Raw genomic sequence first — 20,338 nt, forward strand, 5'->3', positions numbered from 1 at the left:
ATAACTTTTGGGTTGTGAATGCAGCAAACCCGGAAGTGTCTACTTCCAGTTTTTGCCACGTGTGCATGTGCAGAAGCGCTCTATTGTGCCGCGCATGTGCTCAGAGGTGGCGCCTCTAGATGTGGACTTTACAGCGTACGTACAGACCCCCAGAACAACTTAAGGTTGTATCCAGAGGGGCCACTGTATTTAGTTATCTACTTGCTTCCGCAATGTGTGTACCACTTAATACAGCAGTCTCAGTAGTGTACAATGAGGTCACAAAAGATACGCTTGGTTAAAATTAACTAAAATTAGAAAACCCATCTTTAAATACTGCTGAAATAAAAAAAAGTCTTCACCAAGTGCCTAAAGTTCAGCAGGGAGGAGATATGTCTATTCTCAGCCACAAATGAGCTCCACAGAACTGGACCCACAATCCTGAAAGCATGTGTTTTTTAAAGTGTTTGTGACTGCAGTATATCAGAGTAACACTTGAAACCAAGAACATTTGCTCACCTGTCCCCTTGCCACCACTGCTGCTGCCTCTTCATCCTACTGTGTATGTTCACATGAACATCCCTGGGACCTTCTGTATACTTGTGATAGAGAAGATCCTGGTTTCTTCTATCCACTAACACCTCAAGTAGCAGGTAATGTGAAAAAACTTTGCTGCGAGACCCTAGAGCAGGGATACAGCCAAGGTGTTGCCCATGGGGGATGTTGCAATAGGACACCTATCATACTTGACCACAAGTCATGCTTGCTGAGTCCAACCAACATCTGGAGAGCATCAGCTGCCTTAGAGAGCTGCTACAAGTCAGAGCAGACAATAAATGGGGAAATAAGCTGGAAGCTCCTAGAGTTTCTGTTACTAGAGGAAAAAAGCACCCCATACCTATTGCTTGAGATGGAAGCATCCTACCCTAGAAAAAGAGGCGTAAGATGCTTGGTTCCACCAACAGGAGGCAATGGAACAGCCAGCCAGTAGCTGCATCATCGACTAGCCACAAAAGAGAGCTTAAAGTGCATTCACAGCTCTGTGTACCTCTTTTGAATGACTACTTGTATTTTCCCATGATGGACTTCAGATACCCTAGATCGGGGTTCTGTATGAACTTGAAACTCCCTTCCAGAAGTACGAGTAACGCAAAGTTAGACTAGAAGACATCCTATCATTTCAAAGTTAAGGTTGTCCATTGCCTGTTACAATGAGACCCAAAGTGAACCCAAGGTGCTCTTTCTAGACAGCTGCCCTCATCTGACTTTCATGCAAATCAGGGCACATTCTTGGAATTAAAACGGCTGTTGACTTTTTAACTATGCTATGTGTAATATGCTGCTATGCATCAACAAATATTAATACTGGGTATTTGCTTTAGCAAGATCTTTATCCTCTGAACTTCGAGGCCTGATTTGGCAAATGTGTACACGTGCATCTTTTTTTCAGGGGGCAAAACCATTTGCCTGTTTTATAAAGCACAGCCCTATAGCAGGCATAGGAGTATAAAGTTGATTGGGGTTTGGAGGCGAGAGTGCAATGCAACTTCTCGTGCACAACAACCTGAAAGAATCGTCAAAACACGATTCAAACATGCCGTGCCCTTGATAGCAACAGAAATAATTTTAAACCAGTAAGTATGCGAAAATTATGTTGGACAAGTCTGCAATTCTCAGTTTCTAAGGGAAACAAATTTCATGCTTTCCTATTCCATATCAAAAATGATGGCATTGTGCCAAGGCTGGATGTTAATCCAAAAACTTTACTACAATCAAAGGTCAATCCATTATTATCCATGTATTTTAATAAAAGGTTCCGGCTCTGGCAGCTTTGCGAGACATTGAGAGGGGTGGGAGGTGGGGAGAAGAGAGGGAGACAGAAATGCTACCATTTATCAACCCAAACAAGGACTTAAGTGAAGACCAACTTCATTCCTGGAAATGCATTTCTCTCTATTTGCACACATTTGCCTCTACTTTGGCACTATAAGCTCCAGCAAGACTTTTGAGCCCTGGCGGCTATCCAAGCTGCAGATGGTTTGAAATGCAGCCTGAAATCAGTGTGCGGTTGATGAAATACTCCTTACACCTGACCCCTACTTCACACCAGGCACCAACACACTAGCTGAACACTACCAGTCAGAAGAGGGGGGGGGGGGAGCTTTGTCAGGCATCTTGGTATCTGGAAGTCTCTCCTCAAGGCATTTGGTAAAGCCAGATGGCCAAAACAGGGGGAAATGCAGTAAACTGAGAAACGAGCACTTGATTAGTTAGATGGGGGGAAAGAAAGTAGGAGGGTGGTTAGTTTTGTGGTATATTTCATTTTATGTAAAACAGTGACTTAAAAATGCTTTTTAAAAAAGCAACCTGTTTTGCGAAAAACACCTTTTACTTTTCTCACAATTATACACACATTTCTGGTGATCTCCCTCCTATAAACTCATAGCTACTGGAAGTGATTTAGGGATAAGCAAAAGTAGCCACACAAAAATTCTCAGCAGTGATATACAAAGCAATCTCTATCTCCCATATTGCTGCTCACGTGCCTATTGGGGTTGCTTTTCAGAGCCTTAGGGTCCCAAAGAAATAAAATCTCGATGCTATGCTGCATACATTTCATATCCACATACGCATCATTGAAATAACATCTTTTCATTAAATTTGTTCCCATGACATGATTACAACCTGTACGTTTGTTTCACTGTATTGCACACAGCTTCTTTCTGAAGTTGCAGTTGTTTCATCCGAAAGCGCAACGAAATGCCATGTGACTTAAGACAAGAGTCAAAATTTCCCCAAAGCAGACAATAGGCTAGAACTGAAAACCCAACACAGCTGATCTGAATGTACAGGTGAGCAGGACTATACTAATGGGCAGTGTTTCATCCAGGCTTCAAATTATTAACCCAATAACCATTCACAGATAACTATGAACCGAAACACCACTGCTGATTTGGCACACTGCTGAAAATAGTTACTCCCAAGTGAAGAAAACAGAACGGATTCAACTCCAATAACGAAGCTTTGCTAGAATTGTTTCCAATATATAAATGTCAAATCCTTTCATCTCCAGCACAAGCCACCAAACAGAAGGGACACCTCTTTCTTCTCATTGTTATCAATGATTTGTGCTACACAGCTAAACAATCCCTTAATTTTATTAATTATGTTAACACCACATAACCCACAGCAATAACATATATATTTTTAGCATGAGTTCCAAGCAAACAGTAAATCATCCTGTTTTTGTGTGACGAGCATGAATCCCTTTTAAAACATGATTTTGCAGTCTAAGGCCATATATTCTATTTTACTATGGCAGCAAAATGTGTTTGGATGGACTTAGATTCATAGCATGCCTGAAATAACTAGTCTGGAGATGAAGATTTGTCTACAATGCTGCTATAATTTCAATCTAAATTAGCATGGACAATTCCCCATCAGAAAGAAGAAATTACATGACATTTTCATTAACGTGTGGAAAGGAGAGACATTTTTGAAAAAAACACATGATCTTTATATCCGATTAGGCTGAGTTTGCCCAAACTTAACATTTATATTCTAACACAAGACATTTTATTTCATGAGCTCAAACCCAACTGCATGCATTCCGTATTCTGCAGAAGGTGTAGGATAGGTGACCCATCTGATAACAATGGCTTAAGTGTGTAGAAAAAGGCAGACATTAATTTTGTAACAAATCCTGAAGTCAACATTTCATCTGGGCACCATATAAGAATACTTTAAAAACAACAGAGCCAGTGCCCATTAACACTGTAAATGTGCAGTGCAACCTTATTCATGTTTACTTGGAAGTAAGCCCCATTGTGGTCAGTGGGGCTTATGCACTTGCAAGTATGTTTATAATGGCAGCTTTCAAAGTGTGAAAAGATTAAATAAAAAAAAAAACCTGGAGGAAAACATCGAAGATATACTGTATTGAAAAAGGCAAGCCACATTATGAGTGCTTCATGTGTTACACATTAATATCTTGCAGCTCTCTGTAATTTCTAATAACTGCACTGCCACTAACCTATGTATTGATTTTCAAATGGGAGTTCATATCGGTGCACATTCTGATTATATCATTTTGTTGAGTTCCCTCAATATTAATAGTGATATTCCTGGTATGGATGAAGTAATTTGGCAATATATTATTATCTATTTCTGTGATAATGATCACTTTTACAGTTATTTGGTTACCAAAATATTAGTCTGACAGAAATGATTGCTCTATTTTTTTAAAAAGTCTCATAATCTGATGAATAGCTTCAAGAAAAAGATAGCCAGACATTGCCTGTCTGCACTGCTTTAAAATCTTTAGTAAGATACCGCAGAAACATGTATGTGTATTCATTGTATTGTATATCCATTATGTACATTTGTTTGGCTTTTGTTTGTGTGCGTTCATGAACAAACACATGTGTGTAGCTACTAACACACATGAAGTAAAAGAAAACTTAACGCTCTGTGTTCAGATGTTTTCACTAGAACTCTGAGCAGCTTGTAACAATGTCTATATTTATGAATGTACCCACCTAATTCAAGAGCAATAAAGAAGAAAAAAGCATGTTTTAAAAAATAATATTCATTTATACAGTGTTATATGCTCTATTGTTGATCCACATTTTAATGCCTCTAACCATTTTTTTTAATGCCAAATGCTTTGAAAGAATATTGGCATCCTCAAGGTATACTTTAAGAGAGCCCTTTAAAAAAAAATGTCCCTGTACAAATAAATGGCTGTTATTATTTTTGACCCATCCACAAGGTTAGGCTTTCCCCAAAGCGTATTTTGAAAAGTAGAAACAAGGAGTTCCAGAACAGCAAGAGTGGCTTCATTTAAGCTACATCAGTAAAAGGCATGGAATGCCTTCATCAAGTACTTGAAGCTATTGTTCTTTCAACAACAACAACAAAATCCCTATAAATTGTTCCCTGTCCTTCGCTTGCCAGGTTTTGAGGAATGCCATGTGTCTCATCGCCATTCCTCCAAACAGTTAAAACTATAGACAATACTGTATAGCAGTCAAGCTAGCTACAGGCTTCTGCTGAAGCAGCAGCAGTAGTAGTAGCAATATATACCAAATCGTCACAGAGGTAAAATGCAATTTGAATCGACCTTGAGAAGAAGGAGAAAAAGTGACAACAATTGTTCAAAAAGGGCTTGATGTGGCACAAAGATTCCTCAAGTACTGCAGTATACCAAATTAGTGGTACCCAGGTTAGAAACGAAAAAGGTTCTCATCACAGACATCCTTGTGAGTGTCAGATACCTAACTACACGCTTGTTGCTCATGACTGGTCATTTCATATCCTGAGAGGTCAAACGATAAATCCAAACCGAAAAGTGATTCCAGAAGTGGTAAAAGTGAACACAGCGACAGAAAACCGTGATGATCTTGCCACACCCAGAACCAAAAGCACCAAATGCTCAGTCACCCCCCCAAAAAAGCAATGCACCCCATGTGTTTCAACTCATCAAACGTATTACAAGTTTGTATTCTCCCAGAAAAGCGTTCACATATGTTAATCAGCAATTCTAAGGTCAAACTTCCGAGGTAGTAATTTTTCAAAAGATGGCATAAAAATGATTCATGTTTGCAAGCATGTGTGGGAGGGTGAGAGGCATAGCCGTGTTTTGGAAAGTTCACTAATAATATAGGTTACCGGGAATAGAACTATGCAGCAGCAATAGAAAAAATATCTACAATGCACTATTTAATTCATTTTGTAGTGGGGTGCAGTTCAGTCTTACTAGCAGATAAAGGCCGGACTTGCTATTTGATGCGCACACACACACACACACACACACATATGTAAAACACAAATTGAGAAAGACACCTCAACCAGGGTTCCTGCTTTCTATTTATAAGTAGCGAGCACTTATTTGCAAACCTTTCAAATACAACACAGTGCATGCTCATCCCATTATCAATGTTTAATAGAACCTCAGACCGGCAAGCACAAAAACTCCCAAGGATTTTATTAGGTCATCTCTCTGCCCTCCCTTAACCCCGGCCGGGCTTTCACATGTGTGTCAAATTAAAAGTTGGGAGTGCCCACAATGCCTCTCCTAACAGCAAAAAAATGCTTTTACCACTCCAAACGCACACAAGCTCAGATCACCTTCCAAAGTCCCCTTAAACCCACCAGGCGCAGGGCTGACACTATCCAGACAGTTCCTGTCGCGTAATGAGGGTGCTACCTGGGTACTGCTGGTTCATTTTAATTAAAATAATGTGTGTGTCTACACACACACACGTACACCCCTTCCACCCCTTCGCTCCCACCCACAAGCACAAATAAAAAGATCTCGGCTAAACAAAACCTCCCCCCCCTCTTCTTTTTGGCTTTTAACACACAGCAGATTGTTAAATCCATTCTGACCTTGCTAGTTCCATTGATTGTCATTGCTACTATTAATAATAATAATGTTTTCTCTCCTTTGGCTGCATTTGTTGGGCATTAGTTCTACTCCTTCATGATTCAAAGAGAGAGAGACAGAGAGGGAGAGAGGAAGGAAGGAAGCAAGCATGCCTGTAATTTACGCCAATCAACTATCCATCATCCACTAAGTGCCTAATGGTATCATATCGACGCTGCTGGAGAAGCCCAGGAAGTCCTGCTAGCAAGTACACCCACAACGTACCTTGGTTTGGAGATAATGAGGGTAATAGTAAGTGTACTGAGGGTACATTGGTTGCTGTTCCAAGCGTTTGCCCATGTAGCTGGAATCTTTATCTCCGATGCAGGGAAACTCGTTTAGAGCCTCAGGCCTTTCTTCCGCTTAAAACCCCACTATTCCTGACAGTACGGATGACTGGTGAGAGGCGCTCTTTTTTCTTTTCTTTTCTTTTTGTGTCCAGACTTCCTTGCCTTCTAAACCGCTCGCTAGTTCCAAACACAGCAAGAAGCAAAAAAAGAAAGGAAAAAAAGGTGGTGGGGGGGGGAAAGGTTTTTGTGTTTTAAAAAAATAATAATTAAAAATGAAGAAGGGAAAAAATTGCAGAAGAATTTATAGCTAGAGAGATGTAAATATATTGTTGCGCTCTTCTTTCCACCCCTCCTCCCCACACAGCAGGGTTTTCCTGCCTCCCACCCGCTTTGGCTTGAAGTAATGTCAATTGCCAAGTGTCTGGAAAAAGGTGCGCGGGGGGGGGGGAGGGGGGATTCCGGTTGGAGAAATCAGGAAGACCGGGTTAAAAACTCAGGATCTCTGCAGATCAGCGTCCTCGCAGATCCTTCTCCCTCCACCTTTTTTTACCCCCTCTTTTTTTTGCCAAAAAGGGGGCGGGGAGCGGGTTTTTTTTTGTTTGTTGGGGGGGAGAAGGGGGGAAGAAAAAGAAAAAGGGGGAAAGGAGGAAAAAAAAAAGGCGCCTTGGCTTGCGAGAGCCTAGTTGCTGCTGCCTCCCTTGCGGAGCGGCATGGTGTTTAAGGTCTCGCCTTGCCTTTCATTCAAACCCCCACCCCTCCTTCTTTCCCTCCAGCCGGTGGGTGGAACTCCACGGCCAGCCTCTCCCTCGAGAAGCAGACGCAGTCCAGAAGGCTGCAGTATTTCCTCCAAGAAGGCTCGCTCCAGCCCCTGCTGCAAGCAAAGCCCCGCTTCCCTCTGCTGGCTATCGCAGAGAGCAGAGCGCTTTTACAGCAACGCCGCTGCTGCTGCTGCTGCTAAAACCCAGGGAAAGGAGGAGGAAGAGGAGGAGGAGGAGGAAAGGAGGTGGGGGCGCTCAGCGATCGCATTTCTCAGCCTTCTCCCCTGTTTGCAGACTCTTCTCAAAGTTACCCGTGAAAACAGCAGCAGCAGCAGAACGGTAGCTGCCGCTTCAGAAGCAAAGTCAAGCCAGGGAAAGGAGGAGGGGGAAAAGCCTGCCTGTCTCTTTAAATAACAATACTTGCCGCTGCCACTACTACCCAAGGCACTGGTGAAGCACCTCAAGACGGGGTTGAGGGTTTTGCCTGTATTTGGAAAGCTGGAGAGAGGGTTCCCCCAAGGAGGACCTTTGCAGCATCTCCAGGAAAAGGGGCTGCGGGATTTTTAATTAGTATTATTCCCCCCCACCCAAAAAGCGCACGCTAAAGCACAACACGCATCAGGAAAGTCGCTCCAAAAGAGGCGAAAGAATGGGAAGCAGGCATTCAGGGCTGAAAACGGCTCCTGGAGAGATGCTTTGGCGAGACTGTGTGTTTCTTTTAGGAGGTTCAAAATTAAAAACCAGTCACTCCCACTTTGGGTGAACTTTTCGAGATCTACAATATATCCATTGCAGCCTGGCTTAGCCAAATAGTGAGCCATATACTTCAGGTGTGGATTGCTGGGAGTAGCGTTTGGGTCACTGACTCAGGATGTTGCTGGCTTGTGAAATTGAAGAGTCTGATCCTATGCCTATTTGCATAGCTGTCAACTTACAGATTTGAAAATAAGGGACCAGCAGCCTAGAAAAGGAGCCAGCAGCCAAAATAAGGGACCTGCAGCCTCACCTGTTCCAGGTACTCCAGTCTTCCTGTCCTCCTGCAGTCTGGTCAAACGCATGCTGGTAGCTTCGCGAACACTGTCCAACCAACTTTGTAACCAGAGGTTCAACTGAATAGAATCTGAATCACATGCACCACAAGGCCTGTGCAGCCTCAACTTAAGATGGCTCCCCGGCCTGGCTTTGTACTGCAAAGTTTGCAGCAGCACGTGCAACAAAATGGCGTCCAGCATTCAAAAAACCCCTCAGCTTGCATTAACTAGCCACACACAAGGCATGGAAGCTCCACCCCCCAGTCGTTCTTAGACTTATTGGGTGAGCAACACAGCCAAGCAACACAGTTTGAGCCTCCCTCCTCCCTGGCCGGCAGGGAGGGAGGGAGAGGAGCTGCTTCCTTTGAAATTTAAGGGACATCATTTAAGGGACATTTAAGGGACATCCATCAATAAGGGACAGCAGCGGGACATGGCACTGGAATAAGGGACTGTCCCTTCAAATAAGGGACACTTGACAGCTACATATTTGCTTGAAAATAAGTTCCACTAAATTCAATCCCTGCAAGTGGATCCCAACCTTAGAAAGAATTTGCATGCAAAGGGTTGCATCCAGGTGGTCTGTTTCCTGAGCCTTCATCCAGATTTCTTTGCACAAAGTTTGCAGGAAGGTTAGACAACTCCAGTTGTTTCTTGGGGATTCCATTCTGATTTGTGTGCAGAGAGGATATATGATGTTGCACCAAGTAATTGTTACCCTGCATTTTCCAGTGCATCCTCTTCTGACCTTCCTTATCGCAACATGTCCAGTTTTGCAGGATGTTTTTTTCTATCAAACCTGCTGGGTATGATTCAGCCAGTGTCTTCATGGGAGAATCTGGCAGGAAAACATGCTCTGCCATATTGAATTCAGCAAGATTTACTTATGAGTAGGCATGTATAGAACAACACTGTGTTTGAGGTGGTTCAAGTTCAGTGCTAGCTATTTCCAAGCAAGCATGTAAATGGTTACACTCCTGTAAACCAAGAAGGTAATTCTATATTATACTACACTGGATTGAATCCAGCTAGTCCCCTTTACATCCTGTTGACAAACTTAAGTCACACTGATTTCATCACTATCTTACATCCTTAGAATGGAATTGAAGCATCTGACTTAGTCTGCATCGAGCCTGATATATGGTCAACCCTGCAACATACATTGGGAACCTGGGCAGAAATATGATGAAGCAACCCTAAACATAATTGCTAGATTGTAAATCCCACTGCAATCAGTTGGACTTATGCCTGAATAGCCATGAACGGAATGGGGCTGTTGGGTTCTTAATTTATTCCTCACACATCTCTATTTATCAGAGCTAGTTCTCAATGCTCCATCATTCTCTGCTATTGTGAGTGTCCAATACAAGAGAGTACGAACTGCAGCTACACAGCTAAAACGACATGATTGGATACACACTTAATAAAAGAAAGCCCTACACTTAGGAGAACTCAGCTGTAGCAAAACTTGCTCTCCATACCTGATAGTTTGTGCACTGTCTCACTGACTGTGGGGTGTATATGAGAATTGTATTTCCATGCACAGTGATGCGCTGTACCAAATGTGGGCGGTGCTGTGGTCTAAACCACTGAGCCTCTTGGGCTTGCCGATCAGAAGTTTGATGGTTCGAATCTCTGTGACAGGGTGAGCTCTGTCCCAGCTCCTGCCAACCTAGCAGTTCGAAAGAACGCCAGTGCAAGTAGATAAATAGGTACCACTGTGGTGGGAAGGTAAATGATGTTTCTGTGTGCTCTGGTTTCTGTCACAGTGTCCTGTTGCGCCAGAAGCAGTTTAGTCATGCTGGCCACGCGACCCAGAAAGCTGCCTGTGGACAAACGCCGGCTCCCTCAGCCTGAAAGTAAGATGAGTGCTACAACCCCACAGTTGCCTTTGACTGGACTTAACTGTCCAGGGGTCCTTTATCTTTTACCTTTACCTATACCCAACCCCTTCAGTTGCTGTCAACAGGAAAAGATTGTTGCAAACAAACACTTCCACTAATCCCACACAAACTAGTATGGTATTGGAACTGACTAGTGTAGAAGCAAGAAGCTTCTGGTCTACTCAATTTCACTCTGGAAGGAAACTTTTTCATCCCCAACCCTTTTAAAGGGCCAAATGAGCATGTTTGAAAATATTCACCTATCCTTCAATATCATGTTTATTAAATATTATTATTAAACCCCAAATACTTATAAAACTGAGTCAGACATCACAGCGTGAGAGAAAAAAGGAGACGCTATATTACTTATCATAAGCACTATCCAGTAAGTGCCACACTAAACAGTTAATAAAACCAATTATACATATTAGAGCTGCAAAAACCTGCAAACAAGTTTTACCAGGACAATGATGTACAACAACAAAATAATAATGCGTGCAGTGAGCAACAATATTTTTTACCAATGCCACATCTCAAGTCCATGAAAATATCTATTGTCTATACACAGGCTATGTGTGTACAGACTCCTTTACACTGCCACTCCATTCATAGATCTATCTTCAGCTTTGCTGACTGAGATTTGTATATAAAAAGAAAATAAAACAGCACTGCAGCAGTGGTTTCTTTTGTTTTTATTTAAAGCATGTGTAATACCCCAGTTGGACTGTTGTCAGCTGCTATATTATCAAGCAAATTGTTAAAGGGAGGGGGAAGGGAATCTTTTTTTCCTTTTTTTTTAGGGGACACTTGTCAAGGCTGGATAGGGCTAAAATTAGACATGCCAGCTGTGTTTTGGTTTGTGGGCACATGCCTGCACGTGATATGGGCAAGCAAACATCATACTCTGCATCACATTGCCAGTCTGCTGTTATTGTACTAAGCTAACCAAATGTAAAAAGGGAAAGTATTAAGAAGAAGAAGAGTTTGGATTTGATATCCCACCTTTCACTCCCTTTAAGGAGTCTCAAAGTGGCTAACATTCTCCTTTCCCTTCCTCCCCCACAACAAACACTCTGTGAGGTGAGTGGGGCTGAGAGACTTCAGAGAAGTGTGACTGGCCCAAGGTCACCCAGCAGCTGCATGTGGAGGAGCGGAGACGCGAACCCGGTTCCCCAGATTACGAGACTACCGCTCTTAACCACTACACCACACTGGCTCTCTATTATTGAAGTATCGTGTAATTTAATACACTAAAATATGATATGATATGATAAATGATAAGGTGATAATCCAAAATATCAATAAACAATAAATAACATTGATTAAACTGATAATATAACAATATGGTGCCTGCATTTCTAATGAATGCTCTGATGACTACTGGTGATCTGTGGATCTAAAAATGACGGCACTAGAACATGGGTAGGCAAACTAAGGCCTGGGGGCTGGATCCGGCCCCGTCGCCTTCTAAATCTGGCCCATGGACGGTCCGGGAATCAGCATGTTTTTACATGAGTAGAATGTGTCCTTTTATTTAAAATGTATCTCTGGTTTATTTGTGGGGCATAGGAATTCTTTCTTTTCTTTTCTTTTTCAAAATATAGCCGCCGCCCCGTACAAGGTCTGAGGGAAAGTGGACCAGCCCCCTGCTGAAAAAGTCTGCTGACCCCCTGCACTGGAATACTGTACACTGGTTCACAAATATCTAAATCCTCTATAGTAACAGTGAATGCTTCTCCCAAGTACCATACCTTATGTAACCAAAATGGCACCATCTACACACAATAGCTAAGTATCCGTGGGGTTGGGGGAAACCACAAGGCTTCCAGAAGTACAGACTATCGGGGGGGGGGGGAATACTCCACACAGCAACATTTTGTTACAGATCCAACTTGTTTAGCTAATATTTTCAGGTTCGACTGAGAGCTTTAGTATCACTTCGTCTCCCTCTTAAAATTACAGCCTGTCATGTTTGGTGTGTTTGTTGTCAGGTGATTGCTTTGCCATTATTTACTTTGAAAAGTAATCTTTAGGACACTGTTTAACTAGTTAAAGCCTCATTGGATGAGCAGCGTCCCTCGCTGCAAAACGTTAAGGAGTACTCTCTGTGTTTCCAAAACTTACAGCTGTGAGAAAATGCTGGAAAATGTGACACAAGTGTGCCATAAAGTTTTGGAAACTTAAGGCTAATAAAAAAGAAACCAAAATGTATTTAGTCTAAGACTTAGGATCAAAGTATACTAAAGCAAGCAGAGGACTTATTCAAGGCAGCAGCTTTCAAGTCATTTGTGTTATGGTGCCTTGGAGAAGGTTATTTGTACAGCAGATGGTTGGCTAATAGTCCCAGGATGATCTCCTGATGCTTCATGAATGGATGTGCTCTTGGTAGCTGGGAATCCATCTGAGTTTGGGTAGAATAGATCTTTCATCTAACACAGGGGCAGGGAACCTGTAGACTTCCATGTTTTTAGACTCCAACTCCAATCAGCCCCTGCCAGCCTGGCCAATGGTCACAGACAGAGGGAGTTGTAGCCCAACAACTTCTAGATCTAGCAGAAAGAGGCACTAAAATAATAATACCTTTATTGCCAATGTACAACCTGTGTACAATGAAATTAACCGAGTCTCCCTCCCAAACAAACAAACACTCAATCTCTTTTTTTTTTTTTTTTTTAAATACAGAGAGAGAGCCAGTGTGGTGTAGTGGTTAAGAGCAGTAGTCTCGTAATCTGGGGAACCGGGATCGCGTCTCCGCTCCTCCACATGCAGCTGCTGGGTGACCTTGGGCCAGTCACACTTCTTTGAAGTCTCTCAGCCCCACTCACCTCACAGAGTGTTTGTTGTGGGGGAGGAAGGGAAAGGAGAATGTTAGCCGCTTTGAGACTCCTTAAAGGGAGTGAAAGGCGGGATATCAAATCCAAACTCTTCTTCTTCTTCTTCTTAAATTATTGATACAATAAGAAAAAAGAAAAAAACACAAATACCAAATTACACACAGGAATAACCATAGACACATAATTTTCTTAACAAGCAATAAAACATATATTGGTCTTAACACTAAAGACCCAACCTACCGTCTATTCCATATTTCGATTTCATATTACTTATTGCCAATACACATTTTTTCATAATTAAACTTTTTCTTTTCGAGAGCCAGTGTGGTGTAGTGGTAAAGAGCGGTAGTCTTGTAATCTGGTGAACTGGGTTCGCTTCCCCGCTCCTCCACATGCAGCTGCTGGGTGACCTTGGGCCAGTCACACTTCTTTGAAGTCTCTCAGCCTCACTCACCTCACAGAGTGTTTGTTGTGGAGGAGGAAGGGAAAGGAGATTGTGAGCCACTTTGAGACTCCCTAGGGTAGTGATAAAGCGGGATATCAAATCCAAACTCTTCTTCTTCTCTAATATATCTAATTTCTTATATCTACCTTGCAACTATTACTGAAGTTCCTCGAATGCTGCTACAGAATTTATACTATATTTATTTTTCAAATATTATTTGAAAACCTCCCATTTTGAAACAAATTCCCGTTTTGATTTATTCTTTATTTTTTCTGATAAACCATCTAATTCGGCATATTCTGTCAGTTTTTGGATCCAATATTGTATAGAGGGGATTTCATTACTCTTCCATTTTGCCGCGATCAGAACTTTTGCTGCCGCTGTCACATATAAAAAGATACCCTTCCTTTTTTTGCGGAATATCCAAATCTGTTATTCCCAGGAGGTAGGCCTCTGTTTTTTTGTTGAAATAGATCTTTAGCATTCTGCATGGATACTCTCCCAGAATACCTGTATTTTCCTACATATCCACCACACATGGTAGAAAGTTCCTGAGTCTCCGCATCTCCAACAATTACTTGACACATTTTTATACATTTTCGAAAGTTTCCATGGTGTTAGGTACCATCGGTGTTGCATTTTTTGAAAGTTCTCTCTAATCGTATAACAATTTGTGAATTTCCAATTGATCTTCCATAAGTTTTCCCATTGGGAAACACTCAATCTCATTGCACTCTGTGTGCTTGTCGCACAACACACTAACCCTGAAAGTCAGTTGCACTATATTATGTTCTGTCCAGCAGCCTAACAGCCCACGGATAGAAACTGCTTTTTAGCCTGTTGATATGACTGATTATACTTCTAGATCTCCTACCCGAGTGTAGAAGATTAAAGAGGTGCTGGCTGGGATGTGAATCGTTCCTGAGAATTTTTCTCGCCCTCCTAAGGCAATGATCCCTTGCGATGTCATCTAGCAGGCTAAGGAGACAGCCCATGATATCATGTACTGCGTTCACCACCCTCTGTAAAGACTTTCTGTCCGTGGCTGTCAAGCCAACGTACCACACTGTGATACAACATGAGAGGAGGTCATCAATTGTTGTTTAACATTGTTCTTTCACAAGACCCTGACAAAACCTTCCACTGCCTCCTGCAGTTTGGTCAAAGTCATGTTCATGCTTCAAGAACACTGTCCAACCATCTCGTCCTCTGTCATCCCCTTCTCCTTGTGCCCTCCATCTTTCCCAACATCAGGGTCTTTTCCAGGGAGTCTTCTCTTCTCATGAGGTGGACAAAGTATTGGAGCCTCAGCTTCAGGATCTGTCCTTCCAGTGAGCACTCAGGGCTGATTTCCTTCATAATGGATCAGTTTGATCTTCTTGCAGTCCATGGGACTCTCAAGAGTTTCCTCCATCCAGCACCATAATTCAAAAGCATCAATTTTTGGTGATCAGCCTTCTTTATGGTCCAGCTCTCACTTACCTACATCACTACAGGGAAAACCACAACTTTAACTATAAGGACCGTTGTCGGCAAGGTGATGTCTCTGCTTTTTAAGATGCTGTCTAGGTTTGTCATCGCTTTTCTCCCAAGAAGCAGGCATCTTTTTTCAATTTCATGACTGTGTAGGTAGCATGCCTTATTTTAGCCCCACTACATTAGGCAAGGGCATATCCTGCACTAGAGAAAACCCTGAAGTTGACCTTGCATCATAAATACCAATAAAGCAACAAAGAAGAACTTTGGGCAGGTATGGACCTTGAACATAGCTGTATGGAATATCATCGTTATATCTGCGTCTAAGTTCTCTACACCAGGATAACTGTTTGGGAATTTTTGTTGCCCTAAAACACCTGCTCCACTTCCACACAGTATCCTTTACATGTGCTGCTTTGATTAGATTGCCATTCCCCACCCCCTTTTTGGCTGGAGTTTGACTATCATGTGTTGTACTAAATTCCCAATCAACCAAATCACAAAGCAATGCTCCATTTGTAGCCAGAACACAAGTTCAAGAACTTTATGTTTTCTTTGGTTCTGAACCCAAAGAACCCACTTGTCTCTCGTTACAACATTATCCTACAATCTTTCAGCGGTGGATAATGATGAACCGCGTCAGTATGCAGCAGCCTTTCCCAAGCTTTTAACCATATTCTGTGCTCCGTTACTATGACTTCAGAGACTTCTACTTTATAACCTGCATCTGAAAACAGTGATAATCCAGTTAAAGTCTGCTCTCATGATATTTTCATGACATGTGAAGGAACTTGCTGCTGCTTTCAGTTTTGCTATGTAGGCAGTAAAAAGTAATGTGGCGCAAAATGCCCCAAGCCATTGTCTCCATAGAGACGTTTAACCCCCAGGGGAAGCACCTGTATAATACTTTAGAAAGGATCTTGTTTCCTACATAAATTCAGTCAGGTTAAGGGGAAATGAATACATATGGAATATGGGCAATGTAATAGCTTAGCTGTATGGAGCTGGCCCATGGGGACCCATTTCAGATGCTCTTTTTGCTGGCATTCACCCCGACTCCTTGTTAATTTCACAATATAGACTCTTCAACATTAAACCTCTACTTTCTTTTGTTATGGCTGATGATCAGGTGGCAAATGAAGAGCTGAACCACAAAGCAAACAAGGAGTCTGAGAGCTGATCAGATGGAGGAGCCAGCCAGAGTCTGCAGTTTTATGGGACCAGATGAATCCCCATTCACCTTTTGTATGTATCACCTGATCTTTGTTGAGCTGTCAGCCACAGTAGCACTCTATAGCCATGCACAGCCGTGTTGCTGAAGTTCAACAGAGATCAGACCAGCAGCTATGTCCTCTTGCCAACTGCTATGGTTATACAGAGAGGCTGGGCCCTGCTGCCAGAGTTTCCAATTCAACAACCCCAACACTTTTACCACACTAGCAGTGGAATAAAACTGTACCAAATGAGAGTGCCACTCCTTTCAACAGAGCTTGGCTCCTTGGAAATTACCCCTCTTCAACAAACAGTAAAAGCTACAGTGCAAGAAAATGATATGATGGGTTAACCCACCGCCACAGTACACATCATGTTGAGTCAAAATACTTCCCCCTAAATGCGGAAAAAGCTTGGCTTCCTTCTGGGCAAGGTGATTGAGCAGGTGGTTGCTGAACAACTCCAGGCACACCTGGAGGATGTGGACCATTTAGATCCCTTCCAATTGGGATTCAGGCCTCATCATGGGACTGAAACTGCCTTGGTTGCACTGCTTGATGATCTCCGGCGAGCTAGGGACAAAGATGAGAGCTGTTTCCTAGTTCTGCTGGATCTCTCAGCAGCTTTTGATACAATCAATCATAACATCCTTCTGGACTGTCTAGAGGAGCTGGGAGCTGGAGACACTGTTATACAGTGTGGTTCCGCTCCTTCCTCCTGGGCCGTGTCCAGAAAGTGGTGGTGGTGGGGATGAGTGTTCAGACCCCTGGGCCCTCACTTGTGGGGTGCCTCAGGGTTCCGTCCTCTCCCCCATGCTTTTTAACATCTAGATGAAGCCGCTGGGAGAGATCATCAGGGGGTTTGGGCTGGGTGTCCATCAATATGCAGATGATACCCAGCTCTACCTCTCTTTTAAATCAGAACCAGTGAGGGCAGTTAAGGTCCTCTGTGAGTGCCCTGGAGGCGGTTGGAGGATAGATGGCGGCTAATGGATCGAGGTTGAATTCTGACAAGACAGAAGTACTGTTTTGGGGGACAGGGGGTGGGCTGGTGTGGAGGACTCCCTGGTCCTGAATGGGGTAACTGTGCCCCTGAAGGACCAGGTGCGCAGCCTGGGAGTCATTCTGGACTCACTGCTGTCCATGGAGGTGCAGGTCAATTCTGTGTCCAGGGCAGCTACCTACCAGCTCCATCTCGTATGCGGGCTGAGACCCTACCTGCCCGCGGACTGTCTCGCCAGAGTGGTGCATGCTCTAGTTATCTCCCGCTTGGACTACTGCAATGTGCTCTACGTGGGACTACCTTTGAAGGTGATCCAGAAACTACAAGTAATCCAGAATGTGGCAGCTAGACTGGTGACTGGGAGCTTATACATGGCTTATACTCGAGTGAGGGTCCTTTCGGGCTGCTCCTTCCTCCTCCGCCGCCTTTGCCGCTGTCGGCGGTGGTGGTGGAGGAATGAGCAGCCCAGAAGCAACCCTTTCGGGCTGCTTGTTCTTCCTCCACCGCTGCCACCCACCACCAGGTTTGTGGTGTAGTGAACCAGCTTATACTCGAGTCAATAAGTTTTCCCAGTTTTTTGTGCTAAAATTAGGTGCCTCGGCTTATATTCGGGTCGGCTTATACTCAAGTATATACAATAGTTGGAAATTCAAAGTCACAGGCTGGGTGTATTTCCTGGGAGATCAGGGTTCAAATCCTCACTCAGCCATAAAGCTCATTGGGTGACCTTGGGCCAGTCACTGTCTCTTAGCCTCACAGGGTTGTCGCACTGATAAAATGGGGAGGAGTGGGGAAACCATGTCTGTGACCTTAAGCTCCTTGCAGGAAAGGTGGAATACAAGTTAAACAGCTAACATCAGCGTTGCCGTGATGTCCTCCTTGTAGGCCTCCCATAGGCATCTCTGGTTGACCACTATGAGAAATAGGATTCTGGACTAGAATGGTCTGAACCAACAGGACTCTCCTTATGGTACAGAATCATAGAGTTGGAAGGGACCATAAGGGTCAGCTGGTCCCAATCTCCTTGCAATGGAATTTTTTGGTCATGTTGTTATATCATAGCTGCATACCTGAGTTATATAAAAATCAACTCAAGGTTGTAATCAGCAATCACAGCTAATCTTAGTAACTGGGTAAAGGGGAAAGATTTCAAGATGAAAAACCTTTTGCTTCTACCTACCAGGAGTTTACTGTCTTGTCTATAGTACGTGGGAGTGAAATTCTTTATACAGTATGACCAAACAAGTAAAAACAAACAAAAAGAAAGATTTGATTCCCAAAGATGCTAGGCGTTCTTAATTTCCACTGAAGTCACTTCATGGAATGGGGCCCTTGGTGAGTTGACAAATGGAATAAAAATGTGAATGCGATTTGAAGAAAATGTGAGCGACTGAAGGGGGAAATAAATTTTGGGGTGGAATGCAGATAAACAGTTATGAAAGCAAATTCAGATAACGGGAGCTGCTCAAAGGCTGCTGGTGCTAGAAAATGTAAAAAAAATAAAAAATCCATCTGCAAAATATAGACATCAAAAAGATCATCTGTGACTCAGGAGCACACTGCTTAAATAGAAATCCCTTCATTTTCTGCCCTGTGCATCTGAATAACAGAATCAAATTGTGAGCTCAAATAGAAGTTTGCCTGCAGAGCAAGCGCTAAGTGTCAATGCTTCAGCAAAGAAAAGGCAAGCTGTTCAGTCCCAGTAAGCAACAGCTGGCTAACTTAAGAACTTTCTTTCCCCGCTTTGGATGGCTACGATCAGCTCAAGAATGAACCCACTTGTGAGCAGCCTAGGAAGCAAAAGCCCGCAAGTGAGTAGAATTCCAATGCACCTGAAAGTAAAACCTGAATCTTAATACCACCTGCACAGGGAAACCTCATCATGCAATTGCCAGCACCAATTAATCCAACATTTTACTGGTGCATGGCCAAGGGGCAAGTTGACTTCAAGGAGCAGAGCCAGTGAGGTAGAAACATGGGAGAAGTGAGTCCAGGACCTCCCCACACAGGATGCAGGCATGGAGAGGGTGCAAGTGAATATACATAAAGGCATTGATCACTTGTGTTCATGCTGTTCTGCCAAGCTGCAAAGTACAAATCAAGTAGCTCAATCAGTAGAGCATGGGAGTCTTAATATTAAGGTCAAGGGTTCAAGCCCCACGTTGGAGAAAAACCCCCATGTTGGGCTTTGCAGAGGGTTGGACTAGATCAGCCTTTCTCAACCTGTGGGTCCCCAGATGTTGTTGAACTACAACTCCTTTCATCCCTAGCTAGGAAGGCCAGAGCTCAGGGATGACGGGAGTTGTAGTTCAACAACATATTGGAACCCACAGGTTGAGAACCGCTGGTCTAGATGATCCTCATGGTCCCTTCCAACTCTACAATGCTATTATTCGATGAAAAGCAAAACAAAGGGGCATAAGTATGCAAAAAGATAGCAGTCAACCCACCACTTTTTTCCAAAATGGATGAGATAAAATCCACATTTCTCCAAGACCTGACCTTCAATTTCTGGCTCCTCCTAGGAGGCCAGTATCTTTAAAAATGAAAAATTGGCAGCCTTAGTCTCAGATCAGATTAACTTAATCTCAGATCAAACACATTAACTATAGATGTTTCAAGATGGCAGCTTCTCATGACACACTGGGGAGCACAGGAAGTAATAATAATTTTTATTATTTTATTATTTTTACCCCGCCCATCTGGCTGGGTTGCCCCAGCCACTCTCTGTATCCATAGTGTATCCAAGTATAGTGGTACTTCAGGTTACATACGCTTCAGGATACAGACTCCACTAACCCAGAAATAGTGCTTCAGGTTAAGAACTTTGCTTCAGGATGAGAACAGAAATCGTGCTCCAGCGGCGCAGCAGCAGCAGGAGGCCCCATTAGCTAAAGTGGTGCTTCAGGTTAAGAACAGTTTCAGGTTAAGTACGGACCTCCAGAATGAATTAAGTACTTAACCTGAGGTACCACTGTGAATCTTTACTTATCCCCCCACC

At 43.1% G+C, this 20,338-nt stretch overlaps 1 protein-coding gene across 7 annotated transcripts in view; it reads right to left on the reverse strand.

Moving 5' to 3' along the window:
- Nucleotides 1-20,338, reverse strand: part of RBMS3 (RNA binding motif single stranded interacting protein 3) — a gene marked incomplete at its 3' end in the record, with an annotated part of 779,945 nt that overhangs the window by 492,291 nt on the left and 267,316 nt on the right. The window contains exon 1 of one of the 7 annotated variants that reach the window (XM_082193459.1): nucleotides 6,632-7,614. The exons of 4 other annotated variants lie outside the window; for them this stretch is intronic. In XM_082193459.1, coding sequence (XP_082049585.1) covers nucleotides 6,632-6,706 — 75 coding nt within the window. In that variant the 5' untranslated portion in view covers nucleotides 6,707-7,614. Of the gene's footprint in view, nucleotides 1-6,369; nucleotides 6,409-6,631; nucleotides 7,616-20,338 lie in introns of those variants that run through there. 2 more of the 7 variants (XM_082193461.1, XM_082193460.1) reach the window with 2 other exon arrangements.

The sequence above is a fragment of the Podarcis vaucheri genome (genome assembly GCF_965113315.1).
Source record: "Podarcis vaucheri genome assembly, chromosome: 12".
Lineage (NCBI taxonomy): Eukaryota > Metazoa > Chordata > Lepidosauria > Squamata > Lacertidae > Podarcis > Podarcis vaucheri.